General features: G+C 33.3%; 5 protein-coding genes across 10 annotated transcripts in view; 2 read left to right on the top strand and 3 right to left on the bottom strand.

Annotated features, from left to right (window-relative positions):
* Positions 1 to 3,611: 3,611 nt before the first annotated feature.
* LOC108748026 (39S ribosomal protein L33, mitochondrial) lies at positions 3,612 to 4,448 on the bottom strand. The gene is made up of 3 exons (XM_018485975.1): positions 4,408 to 4,448; positions 4,085 to 4,188; positions 3,612 to 3,812 (listed from the first exon to the last, which is right to left on the bottom strand). The coding sequence occupies exons 1-3, from the start codon at positions 4,446 to 4,448 to the stop codon at positions 3,763 to 3,765; spliced, it is 195 nt and encodes a 64-aa protein (XP_018341477.1). The 3' UTR covers positions 3,612 to 3,762.
* Positions 4,449 to 5,681: 1,233 nt separating this feature from the next.
* On the bottom strand, positions 5,682 to 9,145 carry LOC108747994 (DNA replication factor Cdt1). The gene is made up of 6 exons (XM_018485936.1): positions 8,230 to 9,145; positions 7,887 to 8,127; positions 7,398 to 7,734; positions 7,133 to 7,318; positions 6,270 to 6,514; positions 5,682 to 6,158 (listed from the first exon to the last, which is right to left on the bottom strand). Exons 1-6 carry the CDS (start codon positions 8,973 to 8,975, stop codon positions 5,787 to 5,789), a joined length of 2,127 nt encoding a protein of 708 aa, XP_018341438.1. The 5' UTR covers positions 8,976 to 9,145; the 3' UTR covers positions 5,682 to 5,786.
* Positions 9,146 to 10,976: 1,831 nt separating this feature from the next.
* Positions 10,977 to 15,576, top strand: LOC108748073 (mpv17-like protein 2). Of its 3 annotated transcripts, none has more exons than XM_018486067.1 (4): positions 10,977 to 11,065; positions 11,148 to 11,309; positions 11,375 to 11,515; positions 15,503 to 15,576. In XM_018486067.1, exons 2-4 carry the CDS (start codon positions 11,151 to 11,153, stop codon positions 15,530 to 15,532), a joined length of 330 nt encoding a protein of 109 aa, XP_018341569.1. In that variant the 5' UTR covers positions 10,977 to 11,065; positions 11,148 to 11,150; the 3' UTR covers positions 15,533 to 15,576. The 3 variants fall into 3 exon arrangements, with proteins under 3 accessions (XP_018341569.1, XP_018341570.1, XP_018341571.1); XM_018486068.1 differs by lacking the exon at positions 15,503 to 15,576 and adding an exon at positions 12,294 to 12,345; XM_018486069.1 differs by lacking the exon at positions 15,503 to 15,576 and adding an exon at positions 12,537 to 12,612 and having other exon boundaries at positions 10,978 to 11,065.
* On the bottom strand, positions 12,094 to 16,123 carry LOC108748072 (CAS1 domain-containing protein 1). Its single transcript, XM_018486066.1, has 12 exons — positions 15,767 to 16,123; positions 15,524 to 15,683; positions 15,265 to 15,361; positions 14,931 to 15,189; positions 14,548 to 14,805; positions 14,242 to 14,477; positions 13,927 to 14,148; positions 13,511 to 13,832; positions 13,177 to 13,416; positions 12,823 to 13,113; positions 12,495 to 12,713; positions 12,094 to 12,390 (listed from the first exon to the last, which is right to left on the bottom strand). Exons 2-12 carry the CDS (start codon positions 15,636 to 15,638, stop codon positions 12,265 to 12,267), a joined length of 2,385 nt encoding a protein of 794 aa, XP_018341568.1. The 5' UTR covers positions 15,639 to 15,683; positions 15,767 to 16,123; the 3' UTR covers positions 12,094 to 12,264.
* Positions 16,124 to 16,575: 452 nt separating this feature from the next.
* Positions 16,576 to 19,332, top strand: part of LOC108748071 (TOM1-like protein 2) — a 5,095-nt gene continuing 2,338 nt past the window's right edge. For 2 of the 4 annotated variants that reach the window (XM_018486065.1, XM_018486062.1), the window contains exons 1-6: positions 16,576 to 16,884; positions 17,224 to 17,393; positions 17,775 to 18,056; positions 18,171 to 18,437; positions 18,610 to 18,910; positions 19,079 to 19,196. In XM_018486065.1, coding sequence (XP_018341567.1) covers positions 16,830 to 16,884; positions 17,224 to 17,393; positions 17,775 to 18,056; positions 18,171 to 18,437; positions 18,610 to 18,910; positions 19,079 to 19,196 — 1,193 coding nt within the window. In that variant the 5' untranslated portion in view covers positions 16,576 to 16,829. The remainder of the gene's footprint in view (positions 16,885 to 17,223; positions 17,394 to 17,774; positions 18,057 to 18,170; positions 18,438 to 18,609; positions 18,911 to 19,078; positions 19,197 to 19,332) is intronic. The other 2 variants (XM_018486064.1, XM_018486061.1) reach the window with 1 other exon arrangement.

The raw sequence follows: 19,332 nt of genomic DNA, 5'->3' as shown, positions 1-19,332 counted from the left end.
TACTCAACAGAGCGATTCTTTGGTTTATTTTAAGTAAAAAAGTCCATATAAACATGTGTTCTAAACGGCTTAGTTTCCGAAATAAAAAAATTTAAACGTGTAGTAATAATCTGTTTATTTGAAAGAGAGAGAAATACAGCTTGAACTAGTCAAAAAGTAGTGAAAAACAGAAAAAAAAAACAGGCTTCAGTTCTTCTGATGAAATAAAACAATTAGATGAATTGTTGAAAATGTCCACATTGCGCCATGATACATCCATCGCCTTCTTCTCAAAGATTGACGTACATGCTCAAAGATACCAGGTGTATTGCCTCGCATGAAGCAACTATTCGATTCCTCAAATCATTCTCATTCTCAATTGGGGTGGTATAAACTAATGATTTCAGATGCCCCCAAAGGAAATAATCCAAAGGATTTAAGTCTGGTGATCTAGGAGGCTTTGACTTTGACTTTGTCACTTTGTTTGCGGTTGTGCGAATGGTAACTCACGTGATGCAAGGCATATTTATCCAGGATATCTCCAACGCAATTTACCGTTTCGTCAAACATTTGCGAACATTCACCTGTATTTCGGAAACTAAGCCGTTTAGGACACATGTTTATATGGACTTTTTTACTTGAAATAAACTAAAGAATCGCTCTGTTGAGTGTGGCAACATACTTAACTAATACCCTGTATATAGCGCAATATTCACTACTTTCATAAATTACACAGACAAATTTAGTTACAGAAAATTAAATAATATAATGAATAAATGAGTGCGAGAAACAGGATTGAAAATCAAGACGATTCCTGTTCTCAGTCATACCACTATAAAATTGAGAAAATATATTGCGCTATATAACCTCTTCTTTAATTTCATACGACTTGAACCGGCTTGAACCGTTCTTCTCATTTTCTCGATATAAACCGTACTTCGTATGCGTCCCGACATAGGCCGATCTTCACGCCTTATGCGAAATAGACCGCTTTTCATTCATGATTCATTTCTTGAATGACATAAACCTTTCTTCATGTTTTTCTCGACATAGCACCTTCTACAACTCAGGCGTCGAATATTCTTATGTGTATGATCTTATATCCCTACGCGCGCGATGCGTTTGGGTCTTGCGGATTTAAAATTATTATACCTCTTTGTTCTTCCAATAAAACGTTTCAATAGATGCGAGCGTGTAAGATATTACAATTGCTGCATTTACAAGCTTGACGTTGAAACATTCGCCGCTTCTTTCGCAAATAACACAGAAGAGTGAATAACTTTAGTAAACTTTATTGAAACTATTATAGAAGCAGTATGATTTATAATAATATATAAAAAAATTCGACTTTCTTCTTTACTCTTGCATATTTACTCGGGTAAAGTATAACTTTTTATTTTCTGTTGTTGCAAGCCTTTCTCTTTTCTTTTTTTTGTGATTAAGATCACGGCGGATAAATAAAACGGAAGCCAGGAAGCCACTACACTCTCGGAAAATATCGAACTCGGCCGCCGTTATGCAGGGTGGGCGCCGCGTCGCGCCGAAGAGAAGAGCGGCGGTTAAGGGGAGGAGAGCAATGACGAATAGAAATGCGCGAGAGAGTTGTAAAAAATAACGCAGTTAATTAGCAGTGAGACCACTTTAGCGGGCTCGCGCACACTGTTAACAAGCGCGGAGAATAACTCGCGCGGACGCAAAAAAAAAAAAAAAAAAAAAAACACCCTCGAACGCACGAGGCAACTGAAACTGACTGAAACGCTCTCGGAAAGAGCGAGCAGACTCCTTCCGCATCTGTTTACACTTGCCTCTCTTTCTCGCTTTCTTTCTCTTCTCTTACGATTCCCCACAAATTCTCTACTGGCATTTTTTCGTATTGAAAAAAAAAATCTTTTTCTCTTTTTCTTATTGTTAGCATCACGAGCGTGGATTATTCCATTTGCAAAGCGAAAATTTTATGTAGTATAAGTACAAGTTAATCAAATGCATATTGGTAACTGAATTGTCGCGCGGTTTCCAGCAAATGGCTGAATAAACTCGCATTCTTATGTATAAATGATGTAATTAAAATAACTTCCTTTTTATATTTGATTTGAGTGAATCTTATTAATTTAGAGATCAATTGTCCTCCTACACGTATGATACCAAAAGCTGACAATTAATATTATTATATTTACTAAAAAAATTAATCTGCGAGATACAAAATTGACGTGACGTTTCAAAATGTGCATGTTGAAAGATTTGTTTTATAATCTTTTTGGCTTGTCGCGCGATTAAAATGCTTGTCTCACGATTGTGGGTTTGCGTAATTCTGCGTGCGTGCGTGCATATCCAGGAAGAAGTACTTTCTTTAAAGAGAAAGAGAGAGAGAGAGAGAGAGAGAGAGAGAAAGAGAGAGATGGAAAAAAGTGGTGAAGATTTCGACCTTCACGAGCTGTCACACGCACAATCGCGAAAGATAGAGACGATTCTCTTTCCAGGATATAATCCCTTCTGTGGTCTCCCCCCTTTCCTGTGGACAATGATCTGAGCTAAGGAGAAATTGAATTTGTAACATCAGTAAACTGCGTGACTTTGCCGCTGCTCCCGCAATCAAAACTGAGTGAAAAACAGGAAGGGAATGAAGATGAGAGAGAGAGAGAGGTCTCCAACATCTCAGGAAAGGAAAGAAAAGTCTAAGCGGGCGAGAGATGAAAAGAGAGAGAGAGAGAGAGAGGGCGGATCGTGTTTCACGCCTGGCGGATCTTGAACCGTTTGAAACCCAGGTGGAAATAATACAACTTTGTGTTCCTTGTTAAGGATCAAAGGAAATCTACCCCCAATCTCGACGTCGAGACTCTTGGCTGGTCTCTCGCCGATTCTCCGTTTGCCTCTCTTTCGCTTTCTGTCCTTTCATGACCGAATGAAACTTAGACAAAACATTTGTTCACCATTTTATTTTACTTGATAGTTTTCAATAATATGTAAAATGAGATTGATGAAAGCTTCTTTGCTTTTTTTTTTATAAATACGTCAAATTATAATCTTAAACTGAATGCATTTCGAATGTTAAATGATTATGAGACAGTCAATTAAGTCAAAGTTGGATGTTTCAAATATTATATTATATATATTATCTATGTATTTATTAAATAATTTATTTCAGACATAATATTGCACGCCGATAACTTTCCAACTTTCAACACAATTAATCTGAAAACACTAATAATCCTTCCTAAATTATATTCCTAAATTTAAAAAATCTGTAAAGAACTTATTGCAAAAAATATTGTTTCAATCAGGAGTCAAACCTGGGACTTCTTGACTTCTCAGGCGGGGGGGGGGGGGTTTTTGGGCAATGTCAAATCATTATGTATTTACAATTATAGTCAATAATTAATTACAAATCTGTAAATAATAAGACAAAATTGTTTTACTTTTATATAATAAAGTCAAACAAGAGCAATATTTTGTCATATGATTTTTTTCATTTATTTACAGTTATTTATACAGTATCAGTATCATGCTTGATATTTTCTGTTTATTATATTTATTACTGCTTGCATCATATTTATATAAAGAACATCAGATAACTATATTTTCATAATAGATTAGACACAGAGACATATCAATATATTATTATATTGTGTGTTACACTTTGATATTATATTATTTGAATATAATAAATAAAAATCAGACTGGATGTTACACTGTACTTGAGATAATATATTTTTTGCATGTTATCCCAGATAGAAATTTTTCAAGTAATATTATAATAATTGTTAAGTACACTACAATAGTTGTAAATTATAAGCTACATAATTTTCTCTTTTCTTTGTATATCGTGACCTTTTGAACTGCAAAAAGAAATCATAAATTAGTTTCAAGTATCAAATAATATTTCATAATGTACATTCTAATGTATACTATTGTATAACAATTTATTAAAAATTACATATATATTAATTGTTATTAAAGAAAAATATATAATATATGTAAATGTTTTTATAGAATATATTAAACATTCGTATACATATAGATAATTATTTTATTCAATTATGTTCTTTCCATTATTATTGTAATTAATGTACATAATCTCATATGTATGTGTGTATAAATAATCACTTACTATAAGGATCAAAGGCTGTAAATTCTAATTTATCAGCTAATCTTTCTCTGATACGCACCAACCGATGACCGGTTACAACACTCTGTGTAAGGACTAAGACATGTCTATAATGAGATTAGAATTAATAAATATTTTTTAATCGTTAACATATTATGTCTAATCTCATCTTTTAATTGACACTTAGTAAATCAATTTTTTCATAAAATATAAATTATGGCACATATTTTATATTATTCCCACTAAAAATTGACATTTTTTTGTTTCGTGAATATACATATTCTAACCTTAAATTGTTGTTCGGTTTTATTGATGGCCTTACTTACTTGCTCTTTGCCTTTTTCAACAGTATGTTTGTCAGGAACATGGTATTTCAAAAATTTCTTTCAGTGCAACTTTGAAATTATGTGCAGTATACTGTGAATGAATGTCGCGAGATACAGTAAATACAACAATACAATTGATTCGCTCAACTTGAAAGAAGAGGTTAGAAATCGTCCAAGTCACACACACACATACACACACACACACCTTACACCCATATACATGTGCATATTCGCTGACACCAGCTAACAGTTTCATAAACATCTAACTGTCGTAAAGTTATCGCAAGATATTAACGCATATAATGAATCTTTCTTAACAATTACAGGCAATATAGCAATCTTTCATCGTTTTTGTACTTGTTAGTAAGGAAACATGTGCGATTAGTATGATATCGTTTTTTTTATATTTCGTCTACAATTATGTCTTTCTTTTCCTCTAAACAAAAGGCGCATACACACACATACACTTTTTTATTCATACACATATATACATATTTGTTCAATTTAAAAGTTGTAAACAAGCATAAATCAAAAAGATCATAAAAGTAAACTGGTGGAAACAATTTGAAATGTGTAAAAATTTTCAAAAGATGAAATTAGATATAATATATTATCAATTAAGAAATATTTGATATTAATTTCACAAACTACAATACTATAAATATAATTTTTTATCAAGTTTTAAATGTGAAATTAATAAATGCATTTAAATAAATCTGTATAAAGCGTGCATGTATAAATATACAGATTATATTTAATTTTATACACTATATGTAAGTATTTTTATTATAATTATAATTTATCGGATATACATAAACATAATTTACCCAGAAGTTATTTTTTTCAATAGCTTTATTAATAAACATACACACTAAAATCAGAGGCAATGCACAAATATTGTCAGCAGTTTTAATAAATATAGCAAACTTCTTATGTAATTTACTCTACTCTAATTTCTTAAGTAACAAATCCATATTGATATTCTTTTTTGAAAATAGTCTCACATCACAATATTATTCACATTAATCATCATTGCATTTTACTGAATAAACAATCCCTCAAATCAATATATAATACAGTAATTATAATTTATTAATATAAGCAATAAAATAAGAAAAGAAAATATAAAATGTTGCATATATATGTATATTCCCATTTGTTACATTTTATTTCATACTTCAGAGTTTCATATCATTTACTAAAAATACTCGCGAAGCGTGAAGAACAAATGGTAATGTCATAAATTACATATAATAAAATGCAGTCCTCTTTTTTTATCATGATATAGATGTAAATGTGCAAATTAAGATCTTCAAACTTAAGTAGTTTCACTATTAGGTAAAAATACAGAGATATCCAAAATATAATTTATCGGAATATTAAGACACTATCTTAACTTTATCATTGGCTAAAATTTCTAATCGATTAATCACTTTAGCAAGTTCAACATTTTTATCTAATTTCAAATAATCCACCTTCCGTACGTTATGTATACTGGCCCACGTAGGTAAAAGCTTGCACAGTTGTCGTATGTGTTCCTCCATTTCTTGTAACATTAATTTCGTTCTAAAAGAATTGTCTAACTTTTGTATGACTATCTCCAGTGGTAAAACGCCCTTCTTTTCTGTTACGAAAATATTGCGAATGAGCTTTGCTAATTCGGGAAGTCTGGAATATAATGCAGCCTCTTTGTTTGCGTTTGGTGTTCTCGTCATTGCTTCTAATGCTTTGGCTGCTTGTTTAGCACGAACCTATAATTATGAAAGTTCAGGAGAAGAAACAAGCGGTAATTAGTTTTTAAAACATAAATATCTCAAACGTGGAATGTCAACTACCTACTATTTCAAAGCAATTATTCTTACCTTTTCGAGCAGAGCCTTAGGGATGCCTTTAAATAATGTAGCGAAATGATCAGTTTGTATGGATGGCGTACTTTGTGGAGTGTCCACAATGGCAATGTTAACTTTTGGAATATCATCTTTTGTTTGAGTTGTCGAATCTTGTGTAGAAGGTGGAGATTTGGATTTAGTAGTTAAATTTGCTTCAGCAAGCCTTTGCAATGCCTTTTCCATACGTGTACCACAATTAAACAAAGATTTAGCTTTGTCTGTAAAAAAATAAATAACACGAATGAAAAAATATTCATGTGTAAATATCTTATAGCTGTGTTTTACCAGACCACATTAATTTAAAAAAAAAGAAGAGAAACCTACGTATTCTACGAATAACTTGATCCTTTTGAAGTGACACTTTAAATCCATTCTCTACAGTTAATTTATTAATTAAGTATTGGGTTGGGTAGCGCATAATGCGAGGATGTATAATGTAACTGCTTAAGTATTACGCATAAGCAGTACCTTTATACCGATTGCATTATATGCTGATTAATCAATAAAGTTTTGCAACAGCTAAAAACCGAGTTTCACAACTACGCAAACGCATTATTATTTTGCAATCTTTTGTGCAATTTTTTGTCCTACTTAAAGTTGTCATCCAAATTAAGACCATATTATATCACTGAGTGTGATACATGCATTTAATATACAATAATAAAACTATATAACTGCATTTTTTATATTATCCTGATAGCTTATGAATTTCTGTAGTAGGCATATAAATTACAATAATAGTTTCAATAGTTTTTTTTTTTATAATAGCAATGGAGAATAACAAAAATTTGTCCATACAAAATTCTTATTACTACCGTCAATGCCATAACTCTTACCAAGAACATCCCTAGCAGTTGGTTTTTCAACATAAGGTGGTTGTGGTAATGCAGCTTGCTCAATTTTCTTGCAAGATTCCACATCAAATTCAGGATGCCAACGTACTATTTTCTCTCTTGGTATATTCATTAATTTCGGAGTTTCAAAGGTCAATAAAAATCTTTCATGTTCATTCTTTACCCTCTCTGTAACAATAAATTTGAAGATATATGTGTTATATTTGATTGGTGATGATTAAATCCATTTGAAAAGAAAGAATAATACCTAATAGAGTATTATAAAATTTCTTCCTTCTTTCCAGCAGTATGGTAGGGCTCATACTACTTTCAGACGCAGTTTTTAATACATTATCTGCATCAGGCGTATTTCTCCCATTAATTTTTTCAACTGTAGGTGTTAGAACTAATTCGTATTTTTCTTGCTTGGACACTGAACCAAAATTTCGATGCTTCTCTTGATGGTATACATATGCATCAGGGTAAATGGTTTTTATTTGAGCTAGGTGCTCTTGTGTAAAATTACGACGTAGCAATTCTTGAACTGCAGGTCTCAGTTTATTAAATGTTATCAATTCTTTTCTGTTAAACAGCATTGCTGAAACCTAAAGGAAACAAAATTGATTGCTTGACATGTTTTATATCGAAAACCTAAATTTAAACGACAAAATAATTAACAAGATATAAAGTAAAAATTAAAGTCTGCAAAGTAAAAGTTAAAGTAAAAATACATATTAATAGATTCACAAGGTACTACCGTATCTACGCATCTAAATACTTCAGCTAGGAATCTGTACTCATATGGCAATACTAATCCAGATTCGGCGACTGACAGATATTTCTGATATGCCTTAATAGGACTGGATTTTCCTGGACTTGACACTGTTTCTTTAGGCTCAAACAAAATTTGCCTCTGGGGACTGGTTGTCTTTGACAAACCTCTTTCCTTGATTGGAGTAAGTAATCCTTTGATTGGGGATTTGTACGTCTTTTGTGGGCTTTGTATGGAGAAAAAAAGAAAGAAAATGATAGGACATCTACACACATATATATACATAATGTATACATTTGATAATTAAATTCACAAATAAGATCTTTACCTTACGGGTATTTCGAGTTCCACCTTCTCAAACTTTTGCATATGAGGTTTCTTAATCTCATCCTGTTTTTGCAATTGCTCCAATGTCAGATCATAGTTGACAAATTGTTGCATTCTAGCTTTCAGTTCTATCAATCTGGAAGATTTGTTAATTCTGTTTTTGATGTCGGTCAAGTTTAAATTATCATTTTTTACAAATCTCTCCATCGTCGAAAGAAAATCCTTTTTTGGCAAGGATGGAGTGAGAGAGCCATTGGCAGAATGTTCCTTTTCAGTTTCTTTCATCGCATTATTCTTCAATGTCTTCTTAGGTATCTGCAACTTCTTCGGACTAAGCGTACCTTTCTTCTCAAAGGGAACTTTTTTTCTCTCTGAGAAATCATTGCCCACCTTCAAAAAGCTATCTCTAATATCCACTTGACCTCCATCCATAGAGGGCAATGGACGAGAGCGAGTGGCTCGTGTTCTAGGTCTATTCGTTTTCTCGGGGATCGTTTTCGAAGAATCGAACTGGATGTTACGGACCGCTTTATTAGCCCGAACGCCTTCCTTCAACATCGTAGTAGCATTCTGCAACACGATTTTCGGACTAGTTCCTGCATTTGTCGGAGATTTCTCTAAATTCTCCATACTCATCTGCGTCTGATTATCTCGGTCCAGCAGCAAAACCTTCGACTTGGCACGTAATTCGTCGCACCCCTGCCGTTTGCGCGTATTAAAGTATGCCGTTACTGATGGTTGCGACATAGTTTCTTTTACGTATGTCGATCGACCGCAAACACGAACGAGTTGTTATTTTCGCAAACGTACCACGTACAACGTATTGCGTATCGTTACCCCCAATATAACCCTACCAAAGCCAAAGCCCGCCTTTTTAACTCTCGTTTAGATTCGTTGGCGCGAAACAACACCGCTAGACAGTTAGTCAGCTGATAGCAACTAAAAACGTTACTGACATTTGCAACATAAGTCTAGTTTCCATCGAGAATTTAAATCGAGGATTTAAACTGAATAAGAATGCTTTTAACACAATAGGCACAGATAACAGGAAATAACAAGTCGTCCAATCAGAGCTCTGGGATATAATATCGAACTTACATAGCAGAGCTCTGATTGGACGGCTCGTTATTCCCTGTTGCCTGTGTCTATTGTGTTTAAGCCTTAACAACCAACCAACTCGAGTATTCCTGTTACAGCCAAACGACAGGGGAATACTCAATTGTAGTTGGTTGTTGGCTAATTCTTACATTCTGATCCGGTTTCCGGTTATAAATCCTCGGTGGAAACTAGGCCATAGACTAACAATGATGAAGATGCGCAAAATAGCCAGATTATTAAGCCGGAGTGAAAAGCAGGCAATAGGAACAGGTTGAGTCTCTAGAAGTAGAGACTCTACTTTGCTGAGTTCAGATTCTCATTCGAGTGTCACCCAGGTATCACTCCATCCTTGCTGTTTATCGTACATTAGACAAGGATGACATGACACTTGGGGAGCACCTAGATGGAAATCTGAACAAGCCTCTTGAATTGAGTTGAACGTGTGTTACAACGTCTCACCACGATAAAAGGTCGAACTATTAGGCGTGAAAAGTAACGTTTCGACGACGAAATTTTATGTTACGTACCATTTCGTTATTATGTGCTTAATTGTGAAATTGTGACTTGTCTTGTACTTATATAAGTAATTATTGAAGAAAATTAAAGTTATCTTGGAATTTTATATGTAAAAGCGTATTTTTCACTCGTTTCAACAGTTGTTAGATCAACAACAGTTGTGTTTCTGCCCGACTATAGGCTCGTTTTACCTGTCCTTTACCACTATTTGCTGACTATCACCGAAGAAAAGGACAGTTTTGTTCGATATTTACAAATGTTTTAAAGTGATCTCGTCATTTAAATTTTCTAAATTGTCTCTATTTACAAATGGCACGTAACATAAATTAACGTGTCATTCCTCGCTTCTGACATCACGATTCCAATATAACCGCGGAAACTACTCAGAAGCCTTAACCTCTAAAGTCTTACAAGTGACTCGGTTTGTACAAGTTAGTGAAAATCATTGTTAATAGTAAAAGTTAACATCATAAAATGTAAATAAAGAAAAAAGGTAAGATCGTAGAAAAGTATTATACTTAGGAAAGTACATTGAGGCCAAAATTTGATTGTTTCCATAATTGCTATCGCCATTATGTGCAATGATACACCTGATATTCTTATATCATAGATCATAGGTTTAAACAAATTTAATTTTTTATAGTGCGTGATAAAAATTTTGGAATGGCTAATATTAAAAAAAAATATTGATTTATGTAAAAAATATTTGAAACAAAAGTAATAGAGTTTAGACTATCAGAAGTGGATATTAATTTGATCTTGGAATAACCTTGCAAAATGAAATCACTTTCCAAGGTCATCCCAAGATCAAATTAATATCAACTTCTGATGGCTCTTCTTAAGCCCTAATTTGTTTTAAACATTTTTTACATAAATCCAATATTTTTTTATATAGCCGTTTCAGAACTTTACCATGCATTATAATATTAAATTTTCTGGAGCCTACGATCTATACATCTTGCCTTTTTTTTTAATTTGCACCTTATGCTGTCAACTTTTTTTTGATATCAAGGATTTTCAATAACTCGTACGAACTGAGATGATTTCTTGTCAAACTTTAACGCTTAATAACTTGATTCATGAGGTCAACTGCTACGTTTTTCTGCCAATTTCTTTTTTGTTTTGAGTGAAAACACATCGAATGAATATATATTTTTATTAAGATTTTAATAGAGAGGTATTCTAAATAATTACCCAGATGATTTCTATTGTAATCAGATTGTGTTGGTTATCATTTATTAATAAGCTTATATATTTTATATATATTTCATATTTAGCAATCTTAATTGATATTTTATTTTTTAGATAATGAATATTGCAAGAGGAATGGGGCTAACCTTTAATAGAATAAATCACTTAAAGGAATGCTTATTCTCTCCTAAACATTTATTGTACACAAATATAGGGATATCGATTTCGCTTTCTGGCATAGGGGATGTTTTAGAACAACATTATGAGATATTAAAGGTTTGTTAACCGTACCCTTTAGTGATAGGATATTTGGATAATTTTGATATTGATATTCTCTTTAGGGCAAATGGGATAAATGGAGTTTTACCAGAACGAGAAATATGTCTGTTTCTGGCGTGTCTATTGGGATAGTTTGTCATTACTGGTATAATTTTTTAGACACTAGAATGGCTGGACGTACTATTGGTATAGTGTTAAAAAAAGTGATTATTGATCAGTTAATTTGCTCGCCTCTCTGTATAAGTACATTTTTTTTTACACTGGCCTTGATGGAAAATAACAGTTTGACAGAGTTTAAGAATGAAATTAGGAAAAAAGCGCATAGACTATATATAGCTGAATGGATTATTTGGCCTCCAGCACAAGTTATTAACTTTTATTTCCTTCCCACACGATACAGAGTACTTTACGATAACACGATATCTCTAGGTTATGATATCTATACTAGCCATGTAAAATATGATGTGGAAACAATTAGTAGATAATGTTATTTTAATTAGTAAAATATTTTTATAAAATTACAAATATAATTTAAGTAACAAATCAAATAGAACTTATTTGCCAGTTCATTGAGCTGCTTTTACTATGTATATATATTTATAAATATATATAATAAAATATATCAAATTTCTAAAATTGTAAATCTAAATTGCAAAGTATAAAATACAAGTGAATAGACAAAATGATAACTGTATTTTCAACTTGATTTTAATCGAATAGAAAATAATTCTAGTGAAAAATATTTTACACAATCACATGATAATTTTTTAAATAGGCATGATATGCAATTTATTTTATTTTTCATCACATTTTGTTGTAAGAAAAGCGTAACATCTATTTACTTAATTAATCTTCCCTTTACTTGGGCTATGATATGGAATTTTCTTTCGTACATGTTATAATACTGCTAATATCTTTGACTTATTTTGCATGAGGATGACATTTGCATTTTTTAAAACATTCCATCGTGAATGCCGATAGGTACTAACACAGCTGTGAACAGCAACAAATTGCGAGCTACCAGTTTCCAATCATTCGGTACTGCATAAGGTGCCAAAACGCGAGTCAATCTATGAATCTAGAAAAAAGAATCTCAATAAGAAAAAAAAATTGTTTTTTAATTATCGTTAAAATTATAATTGCAAATATCAGTTAATATAAGAAATAATCTGTTTTTCTTACTTCGTGACTGGCGCATATGAAAATAAATGACGTAACCAACAGGTTTAATACAGGGAATCTGGGTAACAGTACAAGTACTCCATGCGAATCTGCTGCCAACCATATATGGCCTTGCGCAACCAAAGTTTCCAAACTTATTCTACCCAATCCAGCTAAAAGTGCAGAGTGTTTTCCCCGTAATGCCAATGATGCATTTCGAAGAGCAATATATCCTACAATCTAACAGATTACATTAATAATGAAATAACAATATAAAAAAAATAAATATAAGAGAAATGGTGAAAAATATAATATGATGGAAAGGATAAATAATAAACGAGCAGTTTACCGGAATGAACGCAACGTAAGAATGAATTTCCTCGCATTCTGATACAGAGTGACACAAAATTGTGAAAGTAGTATACGCTATTAAGGAAATTAATGCCAGTATAGAAGACAATGCAGTGCCTGGAATGTGATCTATTCTCTGAAGAGCGACAAGACCAGCTCCGAAAGTCAAGCCCCAGACTACGCTGTATCTGTCGACTCTCCAACGAGACCACCATTCACGGATATCGTCATCAGTTGTCACGAATAATGCTTTCCAGGGCCTCGTGACAAAAACTTTCTCAAAGAATACCTGCGTTAATAAAACGTGTTATATTTTAAATATATTTTCCAGAAAAAAAATTTTTTTTACTACCTCTGACATATATAATACGGTAATTGTTGATACAAGACCCAAAAGTTTTAGAGCAAAGTATAACAAGGCTCTCGGTCCATATTCTGTTAAACTTCCAGAATATATTCTGGGTGGTAACCAAGCTAGAAAGTAAATTATCAAAAACCAAAATGATACCAATGGTACGAAGTGATAAAATTGATATGGTCTGTTCATGCAAAGGCATAAGGATACTGTCAATAAATTTAATCGAAACATGACCTGAAACACAAACAGATTTGATTCCACTGACGAAAATATGATTTTAATGACTTAAGTTTAAGTTGCGTTATAAAACTTTATTTTTCTAACTTACTCTAGCAAATCTGACAAGAGATACGTCGCCAGTTTGCCAAAAATAATAAAAGTGTCCATATCCAGACAAGAATAAGTAGGCAGAATTAATCAATCTTAAATACATATAAATCGGTAAGACATTTTTGGCACCAGTAACATGGTATATGAGCACAACCGCTTGCATTAAACCTCTCCATTCATCCGTTTGTTCTCTATTTAACACTCTCGGTCCTCTCTCGCGATCTTCAGTGAAAAATAATCCAAGAGCTAAAATATAGCCAAGTGGTAGCCAAAAACTGAATTCACTGTAATATTTATTCTCCTTCATGAAAAAATTTGTTCTAAAAATGATATAAGAGAGCAGAGAATTATTAAAGCTATTGCAATAGCTATTTAATAAGACAAGATTACAAACATCGGCAAGCAATTACTTACCTGTCGCATAAGTAAAAATATGCTAATATAATCGAAAAGAGAGCCAGTGATGTAATGAGGGTGTAGAAATCTTGTACCTCAGGTTGCTTAATTTGAATGACTTCCGAAGTACCTGCTTCTTCCGTGTCACTTACTTCCTCAGTGGTAATATGAGAATAGGATACTTCGGAACGATATCTGTACAATTTTCTATACAGCCATACACCTCCTCCTATTGTTACGCTATAAAAGATTATTTAAAAAAAAATTGTTTTCATAAGAAGAATAAATCATCGAATTAACGAATTACAAATAAAATATTAGATACTCAATTACAATAATGCAAGCGCAGATAGAGTTAACAATTGTAAAGTAGTTGCTGGTTCGGGATAACTGCAACAACTGCCATCATCGAAATTCATATGATCATTGCAATATGTATTTAATAGTATTTGAACTTTATGCCGAAGTGACAATGGACTCGCTAAATAACCATCTGGACTTTGTTCAAGAACACCCGTACCGACTAACTTGCTGCTTTGCCATATACGAGCCTCACTGTGAGATAATATCTGTATGCAGCGATTATAGAATATTTATCTTTTCCTTTATATTATCAGGTAAACATATCGTCGACGTTACCTTTTCGGCTGCTTTATTGCACAAGTTGATCTGTTTATTGTCTAAACTCGACAATTGTGCGGGCAGTCTTTCTTTAAGTACAGGATCTTGTAAAAGCCATAGAAATTGAGAATCCTTTTTAGCCAAAAAGTCTATCGGCTGTACTAGTCGAATCAAACCTGTATTGTATTCCGAATAAAGTTGCGTATCACTATTATTATTTGCAAGAATCACAGCTGCAGCAGAGCCTGCGACAATTACACTAGGTGCATTTGCCTTCTATAACAAAGATAAATATAAATTTCACTATTTCATCCTCTGATTCAAACTCCTTATGTATGTATTTATATAATTTATCTATTTACTTATTGTATAATATACGTATACATATACATGTACTATACCATCCAGCCTCTAAGATCTGTTGTCATAGAATTATCAAGTCGTGGCCTCCATAGAAATTGTACATTCAACTTGAGTTGTCCATCATTAAAGCCCAAGTCGGAGTTTTCCGGTAGCTCCGTAAGATCGGATATTTTGCCATCAACCATAAATTGCGAAACAAATGATTTATATAATTGCCTTACCCTAGCATCACCGATAAATACAAAATGATTATGGTGGCCCATGAAAGCTAGATATCTCATACATCTTCTGCTGTCTCTGTAAAATTTGACGTAAATTTTTTCTATATGAAAGTTACTGTTTCTTTATAAAATAAATTAAAAATAATCTTACGTTTGCGTATAGTGGTGCATCATGCAGCCGTATGGTTGCCATTCCTTGTCTCCTTTGTATCTGCCTTCTGTCAATAACCATTTGCAAGAATCGCTACCTATGACAGAAGTTAATAATCTGTTTGTATATGCGCCAATAGTAAATTACTTGTATCACTAGAATTAAAAAATAAAAAATATAACATTGCAAAAATTGTTTTTAATTTTATTGCTATTGTTAATTTTTATTTACTTTGCAGATGTTTCCACCAGATATTTACCATAAATAAGATGTATGACACCATGATATATAATAAAACAGACAACAAGCGCAGTAGCTAATTTCTTTGCACTTGTTACTGTTATAAGACTAATAAAATATTCGGCCGATGTCATGAAGGGATCCGATCGATATATATATATATCTCGATTACATTGACACTGCAAAATAAAATTGTAGGTATACTTATATAACTGTATACCTATTTACATACATACATCAGTAATATCTGAATTTTGCATACCTAATAAAGCCCCATAAAGCGGGATGCTCCGCTCAGAGAGAAATTGTATTATTGCAATTGCCCTCCGATATAATGCAACAATCCTTTCACGTTACGAGAGAGTGAAACTTATCTGAATTCTTATCGTTGTACAAATAATGTCTCCTGAAGTACTATGCGGTCATAAAATGATTTAACTTTTATAACTTGTTTAGCATGTCGAACAGCATAACAAAATGATTTGTATAAAAATATTGCAAACTTCAGCTTTAGTGCGATCTTGCAATTAATGCGGTAAAGTAACATCACGCATTATTCACATTTCACATCACCGTGCCGGGTACAAGTATATATCGATACAGGCGGTACACCAGTATACCATACCAACCGCAACCGCAACGCCAACTGCAATAATACAATTGTGCTGTATTGCTGTATCGCTATATGGTGCTGCAGCTGCTCACTACTGCAGTACAAACTGTTACAAGTGCAAATAGTGCAAATAGTGCAAATAGTGCAATGCAAAGGCAAAGCAGCTAAGCATTCGCCGAGCGATCAAACATGATTGGTTCTTACTTTTTACTTATAGATCCAATGAAAACGGTGTTTGAATGCGCGATGGCGCACATCTTACACCTATAGCACACCTATAGTAACCTATAGTGTTCGAGTTCCTGTAGTAAATAGTAGCAGGTAGTAGCACCAAGTACTGCCAAGTAGCACCCCGCAGCCTCAGCATTGGGCAGTAATGGCAGCAATGGCAGCATTGGGTGGCATTGGGTGGCATCGTCGGGATTGGCCGCTGATTGGCGGCCGTGCGTTTTCGTGACATTTGCGATTGCCTGCGATTCGATGTCTACCTCGGTCGCTTCTGATCGCCTTGATTCGCCTTTACTATTGCATAGGTCATATGATTCTGTCAATCGGTCTTATGCGAAATTGACAAGTTGTCAGTGTGCGACAATTATCATTCCTGTCAGCGATTATCGGGCACGTTTCACGTATACGTATATACGTATGCGAGTGAGAGTGAACGGCAGAAAACACGGCAGTTAACGACGCAGGTTCTCCGTGCTCCGAGAAAATGTCACTTTTTGGAGTAAGCAATCCCTTTTCTACGCAAGTAGGGCAAAAGATCGGTAAGTACCCTTTATTATTTCTCATTTTTGATTGTCGTATCGAATTGTATCGAGTATACGTGTTTCGCGTCTCTTCTATTCCTTTGAAGAATTATTAGAGATCCATTAATTGACGAGGATTTCCAAAGTGCGTACTCGAAACACGATTTCACTTTATTTTATTAATTATCAATTTAATTATGATCGATAGCATTGTTGCATATTAAACATTCTGAATAACAGATCTATACGCTCGTAGCGAGTCGTCGTCGTCGTCGTCGTCGTCGTTGTCGTGGTCGTCGTCTGTAGTCGTCGCCTACAGTCGTCATTAGTGTGGTTTTTTCTTTTTTGTCATTTCAGAGTCTGCTACAGATGGTAGCTTACCCAGTGAGAATTGGACGCTTAATATGGAGATATGTGATATTATAAACGAAACTGAGGATGGTCCAAAAGATGCTATTAAAGCTATAAAACGCAGACTCAATCAGGCAGCAGGCAAAAATTACACCATAGTCATGTATACGCTTACCGTTAGTATTATAGATCATAATGATACTGCTTATATAGAATCATGTTCAGTATAACAAAGAATATATCTATAATAGTTTGCTTTAATTGAGTATTTGCCGCATCAGCCACGTGAATTTTTGTAACAATAATACAATAAGTAAGTGCCGCTTTAATCAAGTGCCACTTGACACTTTTTGATTTGGACAATTTACGAGAATAGTGCCACGTCGATTGACAGTTGTCAATATTATTATACTTACAATTACATTTTTAAGTGTGCAATGTATTCTTGATCAAATCACTAGGAAAATACTGTAATATTGCGAATATGAGCATATTTATGTTTATTAATTTCTAATCCAAGTGGCTGCAATATAATATAATTTATATATATATAATAGGTATTGGAAACATGTGTGAAAAATTGTGGGAAACGTTTTCATGCTCTTGCTTGTTCGAGAGAGTTTGTGCAAGATTTATTTAAATTAATCGGTCCCAAAAACGAACCACCGACAGCAGTTCAAGAGAAAGTTTTAAGTTTAATCCAAACTTGGGCAGATACATTCCGTCATCAGCCACACACTCAAGGTGTTGTGCAAATTTATCAAGAATTAAAGATGAAGGGCATACAGTTTCCAATGACTGATTTAGATGCTATGGCACCAATTATCACTCCGGAAAGAGTAAGATGCTATCGGTTGAGATGAAACTATTATCTGCGCTATCCCTATATCCGTATTTGGTTCATTTGTATCTCTGAAAATAATTTTTTTTTTTTGTCAATAATATTTTTATAGAGTGTACCTGAAACAGAGCAAATTCCGGCAAGTCTGGCTACAAATGAACAACCCGCGTCTTTGGGAACGCAACATTTACCTTCTCAAACACAGTCACAGTCTGGCCAGCTAACTCAATTGAGCGAACAGCAATTGGCCAAATTACAAAGTGAACTTGATGTTGTTCAAGGAAATATGCGCGTGTTATCGGAAATGTTGGCATACTTTACAAGTCCAGATCAAAGTTGCAAGCAACAACCAGATTCTGCGGATCTTGAGTTATTGAACGTAGGGATCTTTTATATGTTTGTCTCATTAGTTTCTATAAATTTATTGAATAAAGTTTTGCCTCATTTTTATTCATGTTTTTAGATTTTTCTTCATTTTTGTGAAATTGTTTTGATAAATTCCAATATATAAATTTCATGTTGTAATTCCATGTGTAAACAATTATTTGCAGGAACTTCATTCGACATGTAAAGCAATGCAAGAACGTGTTGTCGATTTAATTGGTAAATTGGCCCACGATGAAATGACAGCAGAACTATTACGCATTAATGATGAATTAAATAATCTCTTTCTTCGTTATACGCGTTATACGAAGAATAAAATGCAAGTACCGGCGAGCACTATATTAGCCCAGACAATTGCACAACCACCGAATACTGAATCGATTCAAACTCTTACTAAACGAGAAGGGGAGTCACTTATAGATTTATCTGATGATGTGGATAATTTAACAAAACAAATGAATGAACTCGGTAAGTCAAAGTTGTATTATCTAATGTAAAATTGCACAGTGCAAAATTGTGTTAAATATTATTTTAAAAAGTGCTATTTCTATATATTTCTCATATATTTTCTCTATATCACGTTCATATGAACTTTTGTTCAAAATTGATACTATTCTATCGTATTTTAAATATTAGATGCGGCTGAAGGTGTAGATAAAAATGCAAGACAAAAGGAGAAAAAAGAAGGAGATAGCGATGAATTTGATATGTTTGCACAATCGCGTAATGCAACGTACGAAACAACAAAAAATAGGTATTGTATATTAGATTGTAATTAATTATAAAATTTCATTATTCATAATAACAGAAGATTGTTAAAATTATTTATATATAATAAAGAGAGTAGTGTGTGCGTGTGTAAAATCTTTCTATGATTTAGTAAAAAAATA

Source organism: Trachymyrmex septentrionalis, unplaced genomic scaffold (assembly GCF_001594115.1).
Source record: "Trachymyrmex septentrionalis isolate Tsep2-gDNA-1 unplaced genomic scaffold, Tsep1.0 scaffold21, whole genome shotgun sequence".
In the NCBI taxonomy this organism is placed as follows: domain Eukaryota; kingdom Metazoa; phylum Arthropoda; class Insecta; order Hymenoptera; family Formicidae; genus Trachymyrmex; species Trachymyrmex septentrionalis.
The sequence above is the reverse complement of the archived record's forward strand: the minus strand, read 5'-3'. Positions and strand labels throughout refer to the sequence as shown.